Here is an 18706-nt window from a genome sequence, read left to right as displayed (position 1 = left end):
TACGTAATATTTTATACCAATTAGCTTCAAAATTTAGTTATTTTTTGAATAAATTAATACAAATAATACAAATAATTGTTTAAATATAATTGTATTTTAATTTTTCATTCTATTACGTATACGTTGAGGATAATTTGAAATAAAAGATAATGGACTTGTTGTAACTGTCATGTATTTTGTGCTTTGATTGCGTTGTCATCTGAGAATTATGGTGCCTTTATGGAGACCGGTTCTTCTACAGAATCAGTTTTACGTTTGGAGTTAGCCAACCAGCAGCGGCGACAGACAGCTTCTTCCTTTTCTATGGCAGCAATTTTTCGGGCTTTGAATGTCCATTTATGGTAGATGTGGAATGGGGTGGATTCAAGAGCGTCAAAATATGTGGCTAGACAGAACAATAGTGGAAGCACCTGCTAGCAAACAAAACCATGAAAATGCTTGAAGACATCACATCAACAATAACAGAATAACCGAGGAAATCGATCAAATTTTTCTGAGTACTCTTCTGGTATAAAGATAGTTCTGTGTTAAACGAGCGAATTAGTTTTTTTTTGTTAGTGGCTGTTTGTTTGTTCAGCCCATGACAAAAAAAATAATAATAAATAAATTTAATTTACCTAATTACTTTTGATAGCAGGTTAACTTTTAAAGAGTGCTGCACTCCCTACTTTGCCTAGAGTGCACTAGCTTTCGCCAGGTTTCTCCAATTGAAATATATATATATATATATATATATATATATATATATATATACCTAATTATAAATTTGGTAAAATTATAGCGACCAACAGATTAATTAAACTTAAAAAAATTAAAATCAATGAGTAGAAATAATGCATAATACAAGAGAAGAATTGAAAATATTATCGAATAGACGAATAATTGGTAAAAAAATAAGATTCTTTTTTAACATGTATAATTTTTTACAGTAAATAAGTTATGAAATACAAAGATAGGTAAAACAGAAAATGAAGGAATGAAATTATATTTTTTATAAATTAAAAAATATTTATAATCATATAATTGATGGTAGACATATAATTATTAGACAATAAATTATAAAAAAATATTAATCAAAATATTATATTTGATATAAAAGAATAAACAATGAATAAAAATTTAAAATTTAAAATAAAAATATTTAAAATCAAGAAAAAATGAAGAGAAATTTTTTACCCAAACATTAATGTGACAATAAATTAAATTAAATCAAATAATATATTTTTGAATGAATTAAATTAAATAATTGATATAATAAATAAACAATAGAGCTTTTTTCTGGACAATCTTGTTTTCTTGAGCATGGGTCTCTTTTTGGCCATTGGAGCTGCTCTATCATCATCAAGAGGCTCAGGTCTTTTAAAAGAGTAAGGGGTAAAAAATAACTTCTTTTTCTTGTTCTTTCATCTTTTAACATAATCCTCATCATCAGTGTCACTCTATTGGTTAACACAGTCACAATCAGAATCAGTCACTAATTTAAAATACATGTTGAAATATAAAATACACATTAAAAATTTATTAAACAACATATGTATTTATGTATACATACATAGTGACTGATTTTAATGGCTAATTTTAATGTATAAATAACATTTTTACAAATTAAATATAATTATTTGGCTCAATAAAATAAATTAAATAAATAAAACATATCTTATAAATAGTAAAAATTATAACACTTTTAAAAAATATTAATTAAAATACATAAAACAAAAAAATAATATAATTAAAATAAAATTTATTTATTTATTTCAGTTAAATTAAATAATTAATATAATTAATTAGTTATGGTTAATATAGTCAAATAAAATATTAAATAATTTAATATTTATTTCAAATAAATCAAATAAATAATTATTTATTACACTTTTAAAAATCATTAATTAAAATACATAAGATAAAAAAATTAATGTAAATTAAAAACAAAATTAATTTATTTATTTTAGTCAAATCAAATAATTAATTAATTAGGTAACGTTTGGAAACAGAAATTGGGGATTATAACTCAATATTGTGTTTGTTAGTTAGAGATAATAACTAAAATTTTAATCTCAGGATACAAAATTTCAATCCCTTCACTACTTCTAAAAAATGAGAATACATGCAACTGAAATTTTTAGAGATAGAAAGTGAATCTTTAGTAATATTTATTTTCAAAATTAACTACATTCAATTTTTCAAATTCTAAATCTAATTCTACTTTTCTTTTTTCAATAAGATATTGAGACACAATTCAATTCTATATACTTTATACTAGATACAATACAAAGATTTAGTTTAGTCTCTGTGTTTTAATTTCTGTCTTCTAATTTCTCTTCTAAACACAGTTTTATAGTTTAGTTATTGAAATCAAACAAAATATTCAATAATTTAGTACTTATCTCAATTAAATCAATCAATCAATCAATTAATTAAAATATATTTAAATGAATCAAATAAAATAAATCAAGAAATACTTTTAAAAATATACTACGTTAACTATATTATTAATTGAAAAAAAATCTAATTTTAATAACATATAATAGATAATAGATAAAATTTATCTATTTTATGCTCTAAATTTATAAATTAAAAAGCTTATATTAAAAATATAAAAAATTAAATTTATAATATATTTATTCTGTATTTATTAAAAAATTAAAATGTTTTATTAATAATAAATTTATTATGTGTCTTACAGAAATATGTTAACTAAACTCTAATGGAGAATAGAAGGCTTTTAAATAAAGTTTTCTCTGATGAATTAATTGATTGAATTATAAGAAGTGTTCGAATACTCATTTTAATTTAAATTTCACAATTAAAAAAATTACAATATTATGAAGAGATTATTATTTGCATTCAGATTATATATATATGGACATTTCTTTTCCTAAAACTCCCCATTTATTAATTTATTGTTCTTTTCATATTTTGATGGCCACGATTGTGGTAACCTACAAGTTTTCTTCAACATCATATAAACTTTTTCATTGATTCATTAAAATGACTGAAAATGGCACCATTATGGAGTATGTGGTCAGAGAATTTAAAATTGAAAGTGAAATATGAGGCACATATATCTAGTAAATTATATGTTTACATGCATATAGCTAGTTATTGAAAAAAAGCTTTCTAAGTCAATGTCAGTATAAAAACTATAAATATAGTTATGAGTAGTATATTTTTTTGTTTTTGAAATTATCAAAAATGTTAAAAATATTTTTAAATTTTATTTTATTTTATTTTAATTTTGTTCTAAAGATTTTTATTTGTATTAAATATATTTTTGACAGTTAAATTTTTAAAAAATTTAAGATTAATCTAACAATAATATATGAAAATTATGTTTTATTTGTTTGTGTTGAGAATTGTTATTATAAAATTATTGTTGTTAAATTGGTCTTAAATTTTTTAAAAAATTAGCCATATGAATATATTTGATGCAAATCAAAAATTTTTCGAACAAAATTAATACAAAATAAAACTTAAGAATATTTTTAAAATTTTTACCAAATTTCAATAATAAAAAATATTATTTACTCTATAATTTTATATTTGTATTTAATGATGTAATGTTATGTTAATAAAAATAAAAACAAAAAATATAATTAAATAATTATATGAAACTTTTTACATTATTCATTCCTACCTATATATTGTGTTTTGTTATCGCTATACCCACTTGAGAATATAAACAAAATTAGTGTACAGTCATTTTTTAAAAATACCCTTGTAAAAAAAATTATTTTTCTAATTTCATTAGTAAAAATTCATAATATTTTAGTTTTAATATAACATATTTATCATCTTAACTAATATTAAATTTATTATTATTCATATTTAATTTATAAAAAATAAATTAATAACGTATTAATTCCTATAATGCACTAGTTTACATAATTCAAATCAAATTCTATTAGAAGAAAATGCATACAAAAATATATATATTCTCTCTGTTTTATAATATATATTCCAAAACAAAAATAAAATAAAAGAAAAAACAATATCTTAAAAATAAAAATAGTAGAAAATTACACGAGTAGAAGAAATTCATATCATATAAAAAATAAATTTTAGTTTATATTACACTTACTTTATATATTCAGCAATGGAATAATTTACTACCTTTTTTTAGAAAAGAAAAATCGATTTTTTACTTATCAAATATGTCACATGTCAACTTTGCTTAAATTTTTATGTCTGTTTAAAAGAATTTAATTTTGATGCACTAACAGTATAAAATAAATTTTATATAATCATATAATCATATTTATTTTTTATGATTATTTATATAATTAATATAAAAAATAATTATTTTTATTGATGTGACATTATATAATTAGATATATGTATAAAATTATTTTATAATTTTAATGTATCAAAATTAAATTATATTTAAAAAAATATCAAAATTAATGACATTATTTCCACAAATTATTTTTGATATTGGGGTGAAAATTATATTTTTTAGGATTATGGATTATAAAGGTATTATTTTTAAATGTAAAACTTTTTTATTTAAAATGTGAAAATCAGAAAAAAATCAGACCATCTAATTTGTTAAGAACCAAAATTGGACCTTCCTTTTTATGAATTATTTTTTTTTTAAAATCGTAACAAACAAATCGGAGGGATTTGATATTAAAAAAATTTTAAAAATTAACTTACAAAGTAATTGAACCTATCAATTACTGATTCCCATATCAAAATAAAAATACATACACCAGTGCACCACCAACAAAATTAAATTACACACATTTATCTTTCATAATAAAAGTTTTTAGTCCATTATTTCCTTCCTTCTTTTTTTAGAAAAAGAAAATAACCTGCCAACCTTGCCACGTGTCAGAAACATAACCTGCCAACACAGTGAAGAGTACAATACAACATGTTACAGAGTAACAGTACTAGTATCTGACACTTGTCTCCCACAAAATGAAATTACAATAATACCCTCAATACCCTCTGAAAATTACACTTATACGCCACTTAGTACATTATGCTCCGTATCTCGTACGTTTTTGGATAAGGAAACAACGCAACACAACAAACACAAGCCAAGCACCAACCCCTTTAGCTTTAAGCTCGCTTTAACCTTCAAAAACCTCTCCAAAATTTTCACCTTTCTCTCTGTGTCGGTGTGCAGGATCAACGCACGCTTATATTATAATCCTCTCTTAGTACTGTGTCTCAAGTTTCCCTCTTTCACCTCTCAACAACCTCAAAACGTGTTCTTGTTGTGGTTTTGGTGTTCCAGAGCTTCGATCCTTTTCTGGGGTGTGTGAAAGTTTTCCAAAAATGAGAGCTTTTTTGTTGCAAGGTTGGAGCTTCATTGCTTCATGATCAAGGGTTGTTGTGGTGGCTATTCGTTCCGCTATTTTGTGAGCTTTGTGCCGGAATTGGAGTGCATGTGGGGTCTCATTTGGGTTCTATGTTCGTTGAGGGATTTGGGGAAGAGAATAGTGAGTTCGGATTGTGGTCTTGTGATTCGAAGTAGGGGTAGGTGGGGCAAATGTGGCTGAATTCTCTCTGAGGAAACAACAATTTTTTTCAGAAGCTTTGTGTTTTTCGTTCAATAGGGTCATCCTTTTTTTGGAATTGGAAGCTTTTGTAGGTGTTGCCACTTGCCATATAAGAATGCAGCAAGATCAAAGAAAAAAGGTGGGTTTTTTACAAGTTTTTATTACATATTTGAGTGAATGATGAACAATGAAGACAGCTTTTTATTGTTTTGATTAGTTGAATTATTTAGAGGATGATGAATTATTTGTTTGTGATTGTGTTTGATGTGAATTTTAAGTACTCTGAAGTATGTGGTTGAGGTTTAGGAACATGTTTCTATATATGCTGAGCTGGTTCAATGTAGGGGCCATGTTATCTCTTTTTTTCTGATATTAAGTTTAAGTACATACAACACGTGATGTAATTTTTCTGTCCCCAAAGTGTTTGTTACTGTAGTAGGATAACGGCATGTTTGGCAAATCTTATATTTCACCATCGTTATTTTTGTTAGAAATTACCATCTATATGTGGTGTTCATAGGAGGTTGTTCTTTCAACTTCAATCTATCTACCCCTTTTGCTTTTCTTTTTTTCTACGTCTTGTGTTATGCACTTATGTGCTGTACACGCTTGAGCTGCATTATCATCATCATCATCAATTCATCATACATGGTTGACTCTCCAAAAATCAGATTGTAGAATGAGTGAAATGAGAAGAACCGGTTGATTGTAGAAAGAGAAAAAGCTTTTGGCTTTTTGAAGTTAAAGATTGGTTTGTGATATATATTTAGTGGTTCTAATATTCTATATGCTAAAGTTTTTGCTTCTTCTATGGGTTGTTATGTTAATATAGTACATTGGAGTGAGTTGTTGTATTGAGACAATTTTTCTCTCTATGTTTATTAGTTTGTTTAAGTTATTCAATTCTATCATTCTATGCTTGACATGATCATGTTCCTGCATATGTAATCTATCCTCTTTTTCTGTCTATGATTATGTAATGCTGTGGAAGTTCCTTTATGTAAATTTTAACAAACGTACATATTTGTATTATGTCTATTAACTTTAATGGTGAGTCCTGAGATATCTCCCATATAAATTTTCTACACAGCCAAGAATACTTGCAGTTTTGGTTTTAATTTCTATTCATCACTTATGAAAATTTGCAATCGCTTTGTGGCCTTAGCTTGATTGGAATCAATTTTGGATTTGCCTGATTTTGATTTGTGGAAGAACTTGATTATCTTTGCTACAGAGTTCAATGGAGATGGAGTTTTTCTCTGATTATGGGGATGCCAGCCGGTACAAAATTCAAGAAGTCATCGGGAAAGGAAGTTATGGTGTTGTATGTTCAGCTATTGACACTCATACCGGTGAAAAAGTTGCAATAAAAAAGATTCATGATATATTTGAGCATATATCCGATGCTGCACGCATTCTCCGGGAGATAAAGTTGCTTAGACTTCTTCGACATCCTGATATTGTTGAAATCAAACATGTCATGATGCCTCCTTCTAGGAGGGAATTTAAGGACATTTATGTTGTTTTCGAGCTCATGGAGTCGGATCTACATCAAGTCATTAAAGCCAATGATGACTTGACAAAGGAGCACTATCAATTTTTCCTTTACCAGTTACTTCGAGCATTGAAGTATATTCACACCGGTATATTTTAATATCTAATAGTTACTTCTTCATGACTGATCTTATCTAAATGCACATCGTGTTGTTAATGTATCATTGCTCAGGCACTTGTCTTAAGAAAGATGTTAGGAATGTGCAAAATATGGTTTCTATCTGTGGTTGATGATGCTTTGCTTTTTCTACAAGTTTCTGCCTGATGTCAAAATTGCTCATCTAACACTTGTCTACTCAATGCAGCAAATGTCTATCATCGAGACTTGAAGCCAAAGAATATACTGGCCAATGCAAACTGTAAACTTAAAATCTGTGATTTTGGGTTAGCAAGAGTCGCTTTCACCGACACACCAACAACAGTATTTTGGACGGTATTGCACTTTCCACATGATCTCTGTTCACTTTCTACCTTTCTTTGTACCTATACCTTGTTGGAGAAATTTTTTTCATTTTCCATATAAAAATCCTGGGGAAGTATGGATGATATTTTCTAACTTAATTCACATCTATAGGATTACGTTGCGACAAGGTGGTATAGAGCACCGGAGCTTTGTGGATCGTTTTACTCAAAGGTATGACTTTCTCAAAGATCCTTTTTGATTGTGTATAAGTCGGAGAGAAAGTACATATGTGTAGTCTTGTTTCGTTATGCCGGCATTCATACTCATTAGCTTTGTGTGTAGAAATTGCAATTGCTTATCAACCCATGATTCATGCTTTCTGTTGTCTTCTTTTCCATCATTAGCTAAATGTAAGCCCTGAGATCAATCTATTATTAATGGATAATCTACTAGCTCTATCTGTTTCTGTTAGTTTTCTATCGCATAATGAGCTAACATATTGCGTGCAGTATACTCCAGCAATCGACATATGGAGTATAGGTTGCATCTTCGCAGAAGTATTATTAGGAAAGCCACTTTTCCCTGGAAAAAATGTTGTCCATCAGTTGGATCTGATGACCGATCTGCTTGGAACTCCTTCGCTGGATACTATATCCCGAGTAATTCTCCCTCCATAAACGGACCTCTGAATTTCTAATCGTATTGCTTATTTGTTTCCACTAACTATTGTTCTGCTCGTGATTCTGTTGGATGTAGGTACGCAATGATAAGGCTAGGAGATACCTAACTAGTATGCGGAAGAAGCAGCCTGTGCCATTTGCACAGAAGTTTCCTAATGCAGATCCTTTAGCATTACGACTACTTGAAAGATTACTTGCCTTTGACCCGAAAGACAGGCCTACTGCTCAAGAGGTTTGTTATATTGTGCTCCATTTCTTTGTGTATGTTGAAAACGAATTTAGTTTGATAATCGACTGCTTCATGATTTTCTTTTGAAACTCTAGAAGTTATAAGAGTGATGTAGAGCATCCACATTCATAGAATTATGTTGACTTGCTTGCTTAAGATATTTAAAGTTTTTTGGTTTTTTCAGGCATTAGCTGATCCTTACTTCAAGGGATTAGCAAAGGTGGAGAGGGAACCATCCTGTCATCCTATCACGAAAATGGAGTTTGAATTTGAAAGGCGAAGAGTCACAAAGGAAGAAATCCGAGAGCTAATTTTTCGTGAGATTTTAGAGTACCATCCCCAACTTTTGAAAGACTACATAAATGGAACGGAGAGGGCTAATTTCCTTTATCCAAGGTTAGTTTGTTATGTTACCATTTTTCATTGGTAATTTGGTATTCATATTTGATACTTCCTTCCCGAATATTTTCTCGTTAACCTTCATTTGGTATAATATATCCTACAGTGCTGTTGATCAATTCAAAAAGCAGTTTGCTCATCTTGAGGAAAATGGTGGCAAAAGTAGTCCAGTTATGCCACTTGAACGAAAACATGTATCGCTTCCAAGGTGATTTGTTTGCAACAATTAATTGTCAACACAAGGTTACTTTAGTTGAGCAGTATCTACTGTGATAAATTTTAAGATGACAGATTAAATTCTTGTGCATATGCAACAGGAAACCAGTCTAGAGCATCTCATTCTAACTATGCAATTTAGCTCTAATTCAATCGAATCCGGATGCTGTTACATAGCAATACATAGTGTCATAGTATTGTTTATACCTTATGGGACATTGCTATTTTTTCTATGTAGATGTTGATGCACTTTTCTAAGATTAAGTAAATACAAAATGACAACCTTGGTGAGCGAGCGAGTTGTGACATGCGATAGTTGTGCATGTTCCCTGTCTGCCAATGTTTGTTTAAGAAGCTAGGTTTTATACATGGTATGGACGGACAATATCATTCATAGGAGGACCTAAATTATCCCTCATTCTCTTAATGCCGTCTCATGATAACTGTTCTCATTCAATTCATAAGGATCATAATTTGATAGTTACTTGTTCATACTTAGGTGACTTCATTTGATTTTACCATTGATAGGTCAACGGTTGTTCATTCGAATATGGTAGCCCAAAAAGAGCAATCAAACAATGCTTCGAGCAAAAACCGGCAACCGGCCGAGGAATATAATAACAATCAAAGAATTCCACCAGGTATGTGATTGCTATCATCATAGTTTATAACTTTCTCCGTCCCTCTCACTATATATATATCCAGAGATACATTGATCCGAGGATATACCAAAAGTGACGGCGAAACCATCAGTAATATAATCACTATTCTCGACGCTTTTATCTTCAGCAAAACCCGGGAAAGTAGTTGGTCCCGTTGTCCCGTATGAGTATGGTAGTATCGTCAAGGACTCTTTCGATCCGAGGACATTCATCAGAGGTTCTTTTGTTCCTTCTCAAACCGTTCCTGCCACGTACTATTACCAAAGATCAACCACCGGACACCAAGACGCCGAAAAGGGGGTGCCTTTGAAACCAAAACATGGCCCTCAGCAATGTGGAGTGAATGCGAAAATAGCACCAGACATAGCCATCAACATTGATACTAACCCTTTTTTCATGACAAGGGCAATAGGAGTGAACAAGATAGAACAAGATGATAATAATAATAACCATAGAATAGCCATTGACACAAACTTGCTTCAATCAAAAGCTCATCAATATGGCGGCATTGGTGCTGCGGCCACGGCCACAACCGGTGCCACTGCTCATAGAAAGGTTGGACCTGTTCAGTATGGCATGACAAGGATGTTCTAAAAGAAAGGTTTGTGTTGTGAATATTGTGGCTCTTTGTGTAGAGAAAAGAAGAAGGTTTCTTGTTAATGTAGTAACTATAATATTTGGTGGTGTTTTTTCCTTTCTTGCTTCTTTCTTTCTGTGTAAAAAATGACATGAGTTAGTGCCTTCCCTAGAAAGCAAAGCTTTTTTTCTTCCCAAAAAATGATGTAAACTTTGGTTACAACAATATGAATAAACATCTAATGTGTTCTTTGGGAATATTAATGACCTAATTTGTTTCTTATGTGTATTTTTGAAGTATTATTATATAGAATTTAATTTTGATGCACTGTCAGTGTAAAATTGTTTTACACTTGCATCCAATCACAAAACGTCATATTAGCAAAAATAATTATTTTTCATATTGACCATGTGAATGGTCATCCAAAAAGACGGTTGTAATTGTACGACTGTGTAAAGCGTTTTATACTGTTAGTGCATCAAAATTAAATTTTTATTATATATTAAAAATGGTGATTGTGAATGATTCTGGAAGTGTTAGTTTTTTCTTAGAAAAATGGACAAAATAAGCTTGAGTGTGAAGTCAACACAGGAAAATTTATTCTTTTCATCATGGCATAAGGAAAATTCTTGATACACTTTTTTTTTTTGTTGCCTAGACTTGACATGTTTTGTTTTTGTTGGGATATTTGGATCTTGTGGCTGATAAGAAAAGTCAGCTATCTCCAAATGAGTTGAAAAATGTACCATTTTTCTAATAAAACTAAATAGAAATTGAATAACATTATTAAAACAAAGTAGATGCCTACTAAAACCAATAAACCATGTACATTTCAAAACAAAATCTCTAATAATAAATGAATTTTAATTTACTATTATTATTTTTTAAAATGGCTCAAATTATACAAAATTTTCTCACTTACCTATAAATATATTTATCCTTGAAACTGGTTTGGTATATGCTTATGCAACACTGCCTTTAATAATAATAATAATAATAATAATAATAATATAAAAGAGAAATTTTTTAGGACAGTAATTTTTAGTATTTTTTTTATTATTTGATCAGTATAAACACTAAATTATTTTTAATAAATAAATTTTATTAATTTATATGTGTAAATTTTAAAAAATATGGGTGTAAATTGTATTGATTAATGTGTGTAAAATTTTGATAAATATAAATATAAATTATATATTTTTTATATGCAAAATGTCTATAAATATAAATACAAATTATTGTTGGTCAAAAATAATAATATTTATTAACTATGTTGCTCGTAATAAAATAAATATTTTAATTGAATAAAAAACTTCAAATAATAATGCAACCATTTGACTACGACATCATTGCATCTCTTCCATCGTTGTTGATGAGAATTTGATTAAGGTTTAATTATTTTGTCGGTTTTTATAGTTTTATTGAATTTTTAATTAGATGTTTATATTTTTTTTTCGATTGAGTCCTTAAATTATATTAGATTTTGTAATTAAGTTTTTGACATGACAAAAATGTTAAAATTAATAAAATATTCTATTAAATAAAATGAATCAACTAATATTTAATTAAATATTCTGTATAGTTAAACAAAATATTCTATAAATTCTAACATTTTTATCACGGTAGAGATTTAATTAAAAAATCTGATTTAGTAAAATGATAGAGATTCACATAATAATTAAACCTTTGATTAAATATGTGTGGAGGAAGTTTCTGATCTGAGGTGTCCTTTTGGAAGATCTATCTAGTTATACAGCATCCCATTCATAAGATCCACTAGCAATATATCAATATATGCAAAACATGAGCATTATTTATTTATTTTTTTAAAAAGGGTAAGAAATTCATCTTCTTTCTTTCATTCGTAATTTAAGACTTCATTTTTTATAAAAAAAAAAAAAAGTTATAGTAAAAAATGTCACATTGTAAATTGTTCATAGATCCTTATTTAATTTTTTAAGGCCAAACATAATAATAATAATAATAATAAACGATGTTATTTTACTTATAGTTGTTAAGTGAGTTGAAACTCATTTTGGCTCCTAAAATTTTTTACCGGCTTCAATTTCGATCCCCAAATTTATAGTTACTTAATTAATACTTCCAAATATTGGATTGTGCCCTACGCTTGCCCTCGTAGCTATTTCTGTTAACGGAGATCTGATATGTCACGTTAAGTTGACAGAGCATGTATCCACGTGGCACCCAACTCGCTAAAATGGATGTGTGATGAGTGAATGATGTGGCAAAAGTTGAATAAACTCAATTTGCAAACCCTCTTTTCCCAATATGTTCGAGACTTTGCCAGAGAAATTGAGTTCATTCAACTTTTGCCACGTCATTCACTCATCACACATCCATTCTAGCAAGTTGAGTGCCACGTAGATACACACTTTGTCAACTTAACGTGCCACATCAAATCTCCGTTAACAGAGATAGCCACAGGGACAAACTTGGCACACAATCTAATATTTGAGGGTGTTAATTGGGTAATTATAAATTTGGGGATCGAAATTAAGGCCGGTCAAAAATTTCAGGGACCAAAATAGGTTTCAACTCGTTGTTCAGTGCATACATAGCTGATATTTGATCATAATTCACAATTGGTGAATTATAGGGTACAGAGCAAAATTTAAAGATGTGCTTACGTGGCAAAACTCAAACCACACATTCTAAAGCCACACTTTTCACTTAAAACCGTAACTCTTTACAAAGAAAAGCGTCACCTTATGGAAAAAAGTAAATTAGAAGATTTAAGAGAAGAAATAATTAAGTTATCAAAATTAATAGATCAAAAATTAATGATTTTAACCAATGTTAATTGTAATGACACCGAATTCTTAAAATCAATACAAAATGATTTTTCTCAAAATCTTTATTTTACTATAAGTTTTATTGAAGGACTTCAAAAACCTGAAAAAACTTATTTTTCACACGAAATTTCTAAAAAATGTTACCATGGAAATGATTCTCCACACCTTTATCATACTTTTAACCCACAATTAAATTCTATAGTAGATATGCTTGAAGAAATATTAGTATCCATAAAATTTCAAAGAAATAAGAAAAAAGAGAATCTCAAAGAAGAAAAATGTCAAAATATAATCAACATAACAGATTTAAAAGTAAAACCACCATTAAAACTATGAATATTGAAGAAAAATTAGAAGAAGTTACAATGCTTTTTAAACAATTAAAAATGGCTCAAGAAAATAATATTATGGAACATGGATTTAAAATAAAAGAAGAATTAGTAAATTCTGAAAATATAGAAAATGAAGAACACATCCTAGATTATTCAAGTGACGAAGAACCAGTAATTCCAATACAAGTAAAAAATGAAGCTGGAACATCTAAGGATAATCAATCTCAATTTAAATGGAAACAGGTTTTGATAATTATGCTTTTAAAAAAGGATTTATAAATAAAGATTCAAAATATACAAAAATACTATCAAAATACGTTCCTAAAATCCAGGAAATGGAAGGAGAAAGAATGCCTGACTTAGACTGTAAAAAGAATGAAAAATAAATTTTCGAAAATTGGTTGAATTCCTTTTTATTAGAAGCCTTTACTAATCCAAAACTTAGTGAATTGTCTGGAAGAGATATTTGAAACTACATAGGATTTCATACTAAAGGAACTATAAGAGATTATATGACATCAATAGAAAACCAAATAATAGAAGAATTAGCAACAAAAACAACAGCTTATGATAAGATATTATATATAATGATGATTCTATATAAAGAATTTTTTGGAAAAAATATTATAGATCATAGACAAGAAGTTTATAATAAAGAATATCAAGAAGCAAAAAACCATTTAGCTAATATTCAGATATATGATCTATGTAATGTGGAGTCTTATATATGTGAATATAGAATACATTATTACAAATTAAAAGAAGAAGATAAAAATTATTATCTTAGTATGTATATAACAAAACTTCCATATCCTGCTAATGAATTTATAATGGGAAGATTTATAAGAGAAATAAATAGAGGGACAATTGAAAATAATTTTGGTGGAGCAACCTCTGCAATAAGAGAGGAAATAAAAGAACGTTGTATGCAAGAAGCAACTCAAAAAAGATTTGCAAATATAATTAGAATTTGCTGTCAGGATAATGAAGAGATACCCCAAAAATATGGGCTTAATAAAAATTTTCAAAGAAAAAGAAAATACCAATTTAGAAAAAGAAAATACTATCCAAACTGGAGAAAAAAGAGGTATTTTAGAAAAAGAAATAACAATAAAAACAAAAGACAAAAAAGTGACTATTGCCCGAATAAAAAAGAAAATTGTAAGTGTTGGTATTGCCAAGAAGAAGGACACTATGCAAATGAATGTCCGAAAAAGAAGGATAAAAAGGATCTTACTAAACAAATAGAAATTGCTAAGTCTTGTTTCATGGAACCTTTAGAGGAATCTGATGATAACTTAGACTATATTTTTGAATATGTCTCAGAAACAGACTCAGAGACTGAGTAATAATACCACATTTATTACTATAAAAATAACAGAAAAATTTATAAATGCTTTTATAGATTCTGGAGCAACACAATGCTTCGCTAATTCAAATATAAAACTTGATTGGAAAAAATTAAAGAAACCATTAAGAGTTAGAATAGCTCACAAATCAATACATAAAATTGACCAAAAAGCAGAGATGGCTGAAATTTTTATTCAAAATTATAGGTTCATTGTTCCATCTATATATATGTTAGATTCTGGAATGGATTTTATCATAGGAAATAACTTTTTAAAGCTATATCATCTATTCATTCAAGAATTAACATATATAGTTTTAAAAGCTCCACACGATTTTTCAATAAATCAAAAATTAAAACGTATAAAAATACCAACTACTACTATAGATAAGATCTTAAAATTTAAAATATTTTCTATATTAGAGACATGTTATTTAAATTTATACTTTCAGATAAACATTCCAAAAAATAATCTTGAAATAAAAATAGAAGAACTTTTGGATGAAATTTGTGCTGAAAATCCTTTAGATATTAAAAATACAAATAACGAATTAGTAAGCATTAAATTAAAAGATCCTACAAAAGAGATAAATGTTCCAAATAAAATTTCTTATTCCGCAAGAGATAGAGAAGAGTTCTCATTAGAATGTAGAGATCTTTTGGAAAAAGGAATTATAAGATTAAGTAAAAGTCCTCATGCGGCTCCAGCCTTTTATGTCGAAAACAATAATGAAATTAAAAGGGGAAAACGAAGAATGGTTATTAACTATAAGAAGATGAATGAAGCAACTATTGGTGATGCTCATAAACTTCCAAGAAAAGATTCTATTTTAGAAAAAATCAAAGGAGCAACTTGGTTTTCATCTCTTGATGCAAAATCAAGATATTGGCAACTTCGTTTAGACGAAGAAACAAAGAAATTAACTGCTTTTACTTGCCCAACAAAAGAATCAACAAGTGTGTTGCTCTATGAATGGAATGTATTACCATTCGGATTAAAACAAGCCCCAGGTATTTATCAAAGATTTATGGAAGAAAATTTAAAAGAGTTAAATGAATTTATTTTAGTATACATTGATGATATACTAATTTTTACAAAACAGGATAAAGAAGATCATCTTCAAAAATTATTAATAGTTTTAGAAAGATGTAAAGAAAAAGGATTAGTTCTTAGCAAAAAGAAAGCAAGAATAGCAAAACAAGAAATAGAGTTTTTTGGATTAATTCTATCCGCTCAAGGAAAGCTAAAACTTCAACCAAATGTTCTAGAAAAGGTAAATTTATTTCCTAATAAAATAGAAGATAGAAAACAATTACAAAGATTTTTAGGATGTATAAATTATATTTCTGATCAAGGATTTTTAAAGAATATAACATAATACACTAAAAGCTTATTTCCAAAAATAAGTACTAAAAAAGAATGGAAATGGGATGAAAAAGATAGTATGCAAATTCAAAGAATTAAAGAATTATGTGAAAAACTTCCAGAACTTTATATTCCAGAAGAAAATGACTACTTAATAGTAGAAACAGATGCTTCAGACATAACCTGGTCAGGATGTCTAAAAGCTAAAAAAGCTATAAAAAGTTTGGAACAAGAAAAAGAATCACTAGATTCTAAATATTCCCCAAAGAAATTACTTTGCAGGTATATTTCAGGGACTTTTACTCCAATAAAACAGAGATATACTACTCATGAAAAGAAAACTCTAGCAGCAATTAAATCTCTTAAGAAATGGAAAATTGATTTACTACCCAGAGAATTTACATTAAGGACAGATTCAAGTTACCTAACAGGTTTCATACGATATAATTTAAAAGTTGATTATAATCATGGACGATTGGTAAGATGGCAATTATTTTTGTTACAATATCCAATAAAAATTGAATATATTAAGGGTGACAAAAATGTTATTGCAGATACATTAACAAGAGAATGGAGTTCGTCTACAACGCATTAGATCAAGAAATTCAAAAACATGAGCAAGAACTCGAAAAATGCAAGCATTGTCAGCAAATAAGGACACAGATCCAATCCCTCAAGAAGGCCATTGAAGCAATGAAATCAACACAACAAGCAAAACCATCAGAGTTCAGCCAGCTAAGCATGGTGGACAAACCAGGTGAAAAAAAATTTTAGAAAATAAAACAATTGCTGAAATCATTAAAAAATCCACCCAAGATAAAAAAATATTATGTACTTTATAATAGCCCCATGAAAGGAGTATATGATACCTGGGAAAAAGCAGCACCATTCACACATCAATCAAGGATAATTCATAAAGGAGGGTTTCTAACACTGGAAGAGGCAAAGGAATCCTTCAGGGAATATGAAGCTCTCCATCCAGAGCAAATCCTAAAAAGAGCAGATAAAGCTCCAATTCAAACCCAGAGAACAGGGATAATGAGAAACATTCCTACAAGGGCTGAAATCAAGGAAAAGAAAAGGGTCTGTAGATCTAATCTCAGAGAAACCCTTAACATAGTCCTAAATTGGACTGAAGAAAAAAGGGCAATTTTGGGATATTATCCTATTGCCAAAGAACAGTTAACAAAGCTGGTTATATTTTCAGATGCTTCCCCATCTGACACCTATCAGTTTTTTCAGTATGGATTAATTGATACAATTTTAATTTTTAATGATCTAAAAATTATTAGTGAGTTTCCTGCAGGATTCGTTGATGCAGTAAAGAGATTTAAAAATATGATTGACAATGTAAATCCAAGGGATATATCTCTAAAATTTACAAACAGTCAACCTATTTTTAATGAAGAAGAAGAATGCTTGGTTCCAGCACACCAAGTAATATTCATGTCCGTCTTCCCAGAAAACTTTCAACCAATTGATCAGATTCAAGATTTAACAATTTACAGTCATGAAGGAAGGCTAGTCAGCACATTAGTAAGGGTCTTTGAAAGAACTCAAAAAATAACGAAGGAATCTCACACAAGGATTAATTATAAAAGTAGAAATACTCTGCTTGTATCCAGTAAAAGAAATGAAATTGAAGAAAGAGAGATGAGACTCTTGGTGGAATTTGAATCAGCATTCTACAACTTATCTGGACTTTTAGAAAAGCTCCCTGAAGGGATAAAGAGGAATCTCTGCTATTTGATAAAAGACAGAGAAGACCACAAGTGCCAGCTATGTGCCTCAGAGATATCTGAAAAAAGCAATAATGAAACGGAATCAACTCACATGATGAAGGAAGAGGACAATGCATCTGAGGGTCACATGATAAAAGAGGAGGACAGTGCATCTGAAGCATCTCTCAATATTATTGCATAGTGACATAAGCACTTAGGTCATAGAGCACCAACAATGTAGCTGGTACAAGAGAACAAACAATGACGTAAGCAATGACGTCATAAGAAGGGTAAGGATGGGAATTGTCCATCAAACCCAACTATTATAAATTGGTTGCTTAGGCAATTGTAGAAGCATCAGATAATAGAAAGCAGGAGGCTAAGAGTACTCATATGCTAGGAGAGTAAGGAGGAAGCTGCCAAGGCGATTCTATAGTCTGAGGAAGAATTCCCTTAGGGAAAAATAATTCTAAACTCCCATCTGGAGTTAGCATCTACAATCTTCCCTCTGGAGATAAAAACACCTTATGTAAAATATACTAAATAAATGAAGTTTTTCTTCAGAAAGGTACATCTTCATCCTAGTTTTTCAATTATGAATTATTTAGAAAGTTTAGAATTAACAGAAGAATCTGATTATTATAGATTAACTGCTTTATTAGATAATGAAAAACAGGCTGTTCTAAAAACAGAATTAAATCTCAAATCAAATGAAAATTTTAATAAACAAAATCTTTTAAAAGAAGTTTTTAATAGAAAAAATATAATATACTATGGAAAAATCCAACTTGAAGCCCCTATAAAGATAAAATTCGCCAATGGAGAACTTGAAATAACTTTGATAAATGATGAAGAATTGAGTAAACAAATTGAGAAAATTAAGGATTAACAAAAAAGAT

At 28.8% G+C, this 18706-nt stretch overlaps 1 protein-coding gene across 2 annotated transcripts; it reads left to right on the top strand.

Moving 5' to 3' along the window:
* Positions 1 to 5003: 5003 nt before the first annotated feature.
* LOC107609117 (mitogen-activated protein kinase 20) lies at positions 5004 to 10484 on the top strand. 2 transcript variants are annotated; one of them, XM_016310954.3, is made up of 10 exons: positions 5004 to 5646; positions 6742 to 7150; positions 7367 to 7494; positions 7636 to 7695; positions 7974 to 8123; positions 8221 to 8376; positions 8558 to 8769; positions 8879 to 8980; positions 9517 to 9629; positions 9778 to 10484. In XM_016310954.3, the coding sequence occupies exons 1-10, from the start codon at positions 5623 to 5625 to the stop codon at positions 10242 to 10244; spliced, it is 1821 nt and encodes a 606-aa protein (XP_016166440.2). In that variant the 5' UTR covers positions 5004 to 5622; the 3' UTR covers positions 10245 to 10484. The 2 variants fall into 2 exon arrangements, with proteins under 2 accessions (XP_016166440.2, XP_020962682.1); XM_021107023.2 differs by lacking the exon at positions 5004 to 5646 and adding an exon at positions 6042 to 6258.
* Positions 10485 to 18706: the final 8222 nt, after the last annotated feature.

The sequence above is a fragment of the Arachis ipaensis genome, chromosome B7 (assembly GCF_059453495.1).
Source record: "Arachis ipaensis isolate K30076 ecotype BB chromosome B7, ASM5945349v1, whole genome shotgun sequence".
NCBI lineage: Eukaryota > Viridiplantae > Streptophyta > Magnoliopsida > Fabales > Fabaceae > Arachis > Arachis ipaensis.
The sequence above is the reverse complement of the archived record's forward strand: the minus strand, read 5'-3'. Positions and strand labels throughout refer to the sequence as shown.